At 44.9% G+C, this 2272-nt stretch overlaps 1 protein-coding gene across 1 annotated transcript; it reads left to right on the top strand.

Annotated features, from left to right (window-relative positions):
• Positions 1 to 271: 271 nt before the first annotated feature.
• T265_01165 (hypothetical protein) lies at positions 272 to 2272 on the top strand (the record flags this gene model as incomplete). The annotated part of the gene is made up of 1 exon (XM_009165126.1): positions 272 to 2272. One exon carries the CDS (start codon positions 272 to 274, stop codon positions 2270 to 2272), a length of 2001 nt encoding a protein of 666 aa, XP_009163390.1.

Here is a 2272-nt window from a genome sequence, read left to right as displayed (position 1 = left end):
GGACACCCCCAGTATAGCTCAATGGGTTTTCCAGGTACACAAATTCATCGTCATTTCCAGGTGTAAATCCGTTTTGGGCAAAAATCTTTTACTTTCTGTTTTACTTGCCAGCAAAGACCATTTAGATGTTCTTTGCAATGCAATAATGCCACGCTTTTTCGGTCGATTTTCAGTGAATTTTACTCGGCTGCTGTTCGATAAACCGCTGAGTGTATGTGAATTCCTTTCCACGGCGCGCACACCTTGTTGCTGATCCTAATTTTTGAGACTGATGGCGTACATGGAAAACTTTTTGTCCGATAATGCCCGGGCGCTACTCACTATTCCCTATTTAGCTTCTCACCCCGGCAAAAATGAGCACGGTGATTTTTTGATTGATTTCGAAAAGCTACCAGATGCTGTTGTAACGCCCCTCTCACGCTGTCAATTTTCGGAAGCACTGTCAGAAGTTTCACCCTTGATCTTATCATCTACCGCTTCTTTTGCTACTTTTACAACTGTCGATTTGGCTAGAAGTCAATTCCATCTGTTTGAATGGCTTTCTGATCCGGTGGAATTTTTGGAACTCCACACTCGTCTTTCTCGCGAGAATGTAGTCGAAAAAGTTTTGCTGCTTCAACGTTTGACCGCTTTGATTGAAGGTTCACTTAGTGGATTGCACTGGACTCTCAATCCTAAATGTCCTAACACAATGAAAGATCTGCTGATGTCACTCACATTGGAAAATATGTGTGGCAAGAAATGTTTGCTTCTATTTCGCCTGTTCTTTGGCCCTGTCAACTCAATGAATCTGCGAAATCTTATTTGGCATGGTTTTATTTCCCCGTCTGTCGCGAGGCATTGTAATGCCTCTCTCCTGCCTTTCATCTTTGTCCTTATTCTCAGTTTGGGTAAGCGGCTTGCTTGCCAGAAGCTCCCAGATGAACGGAAACCTTCTCGCATATCTTCCCTATGTTCGTTGTCTGTTGAGCATTTTCCATGGTCCTGTGATTCTGATCAGCAGTTGTCCAAAGCGACTCATTCTCACCCGGTTAGTTCGTGTCCGTCTGTGGAATATTTTTCCCACTTGGACACCTTGTTTGATGGCCCTGAACCAAGATATTTGGATGCTCTTTGTCTTTCACTTATTTGTTTGTCTATAATCCTGCGTTGTGAATTCGCCGCTGCCGTTGGCGCCCCTGAACTCTGTCAGAGTGCAGAACACCGCTTCTTTCTAACCCTGGATAGTATTCTGGAATTCAAAACAGACACAGTGCTAGGACGACCGGTGACACAAGACCAGTTTTCACAGTTCTCTGCTAGATGTGGTGATTTACGTGGGTTAGCCGTATTGTTAGATGTTTTGTGCTCAGAGAATGGTCCACGGTTGAAAGATAGAATTAGTCACGGGGAATTTTTCATTCGACGGTATCCTGTGATCCATCAGACTGCGCTCACCTGGGACGGTATCGATGATCGTTTCAAATGCAGTGCTATACTTATGAGAGCTTGTTTATTGGCGATTCTGTCGGCACAGACGTTGACACCACCACTACCTACCTACCACCAACTACCTACAGACTGGCTATCATCCTATCAGCTGGAGTTTCACCCTACTGCGCAATTTGCTCGCAACTGGTTACACCTCGCAAACCGTCTCAGTGAATTTCTCGATCATCCGGAAATTCTCTACACTGAGATCTTTAATTACGATCGCTTCGAATCTTTGACGAATCAATGGTTTCCGAACCAGACTTGCGACATAAAGGGTCCTTCATTCCCATATCTCATGACGAATCTCTGGGAACTTGCTGGATCGTGGTCCTTCTCATCTTCAGATCGTCCCTCGGTTTGGTCATCTAAGCCGGCCGCATTGCTGGTTCGCTTGAATCAGTTGTTGATCCTGTACACGCTCATTTCTGATTCACTTTGTGACATCCTGATGAAATTAAAATTTGCAGGTGCTTCAGAGCTGGTTTCGTCCCGCAAGCATGCAACTTTTGAAAGAATGCGTTCGACATTTCCAGCAATCCATAACTTACTCACTTTTGTTCACAAATTTTCGGCTTGTGCCTGGCACTGTTGGATTGACGGTTCATTGATAGGTTCGAGTCGGATTGAAGTGCGTCAGCGTTATTCTGTTGACCTCAAGTCACGTGCCAAGCTGGTCGACTGTTTGCAAAGGACTGGAGAGAAACTGACAATGTGGATCGGAAAGTCAAAGTGGGAACTAATCCTGCCCTTTTTGGAATCAGTTAAGTATCCTTCACCGCACACCTCGTCCTTACTATAG

The sequence above is a fragment of the Opisthorchis viverrini genome (assembly GCF_000715545.1).
Source record: "Opisthorchis viverrini unplaced genomic scaffold opera_v5_12, whole genome shotgun sequence".
NCBI lineage: Eukaryota > Metazoa > Platyhelminthes > Trematoda > Opisthorchiida > Opisthorchiidae > Opisthorchis > Opisthorchis viverrini.
The sequence above is the reverse complement of the archived record's forward strand: the minus strand, read 5'-3'. Positions and strand labels throughout refer to the sequence as shown.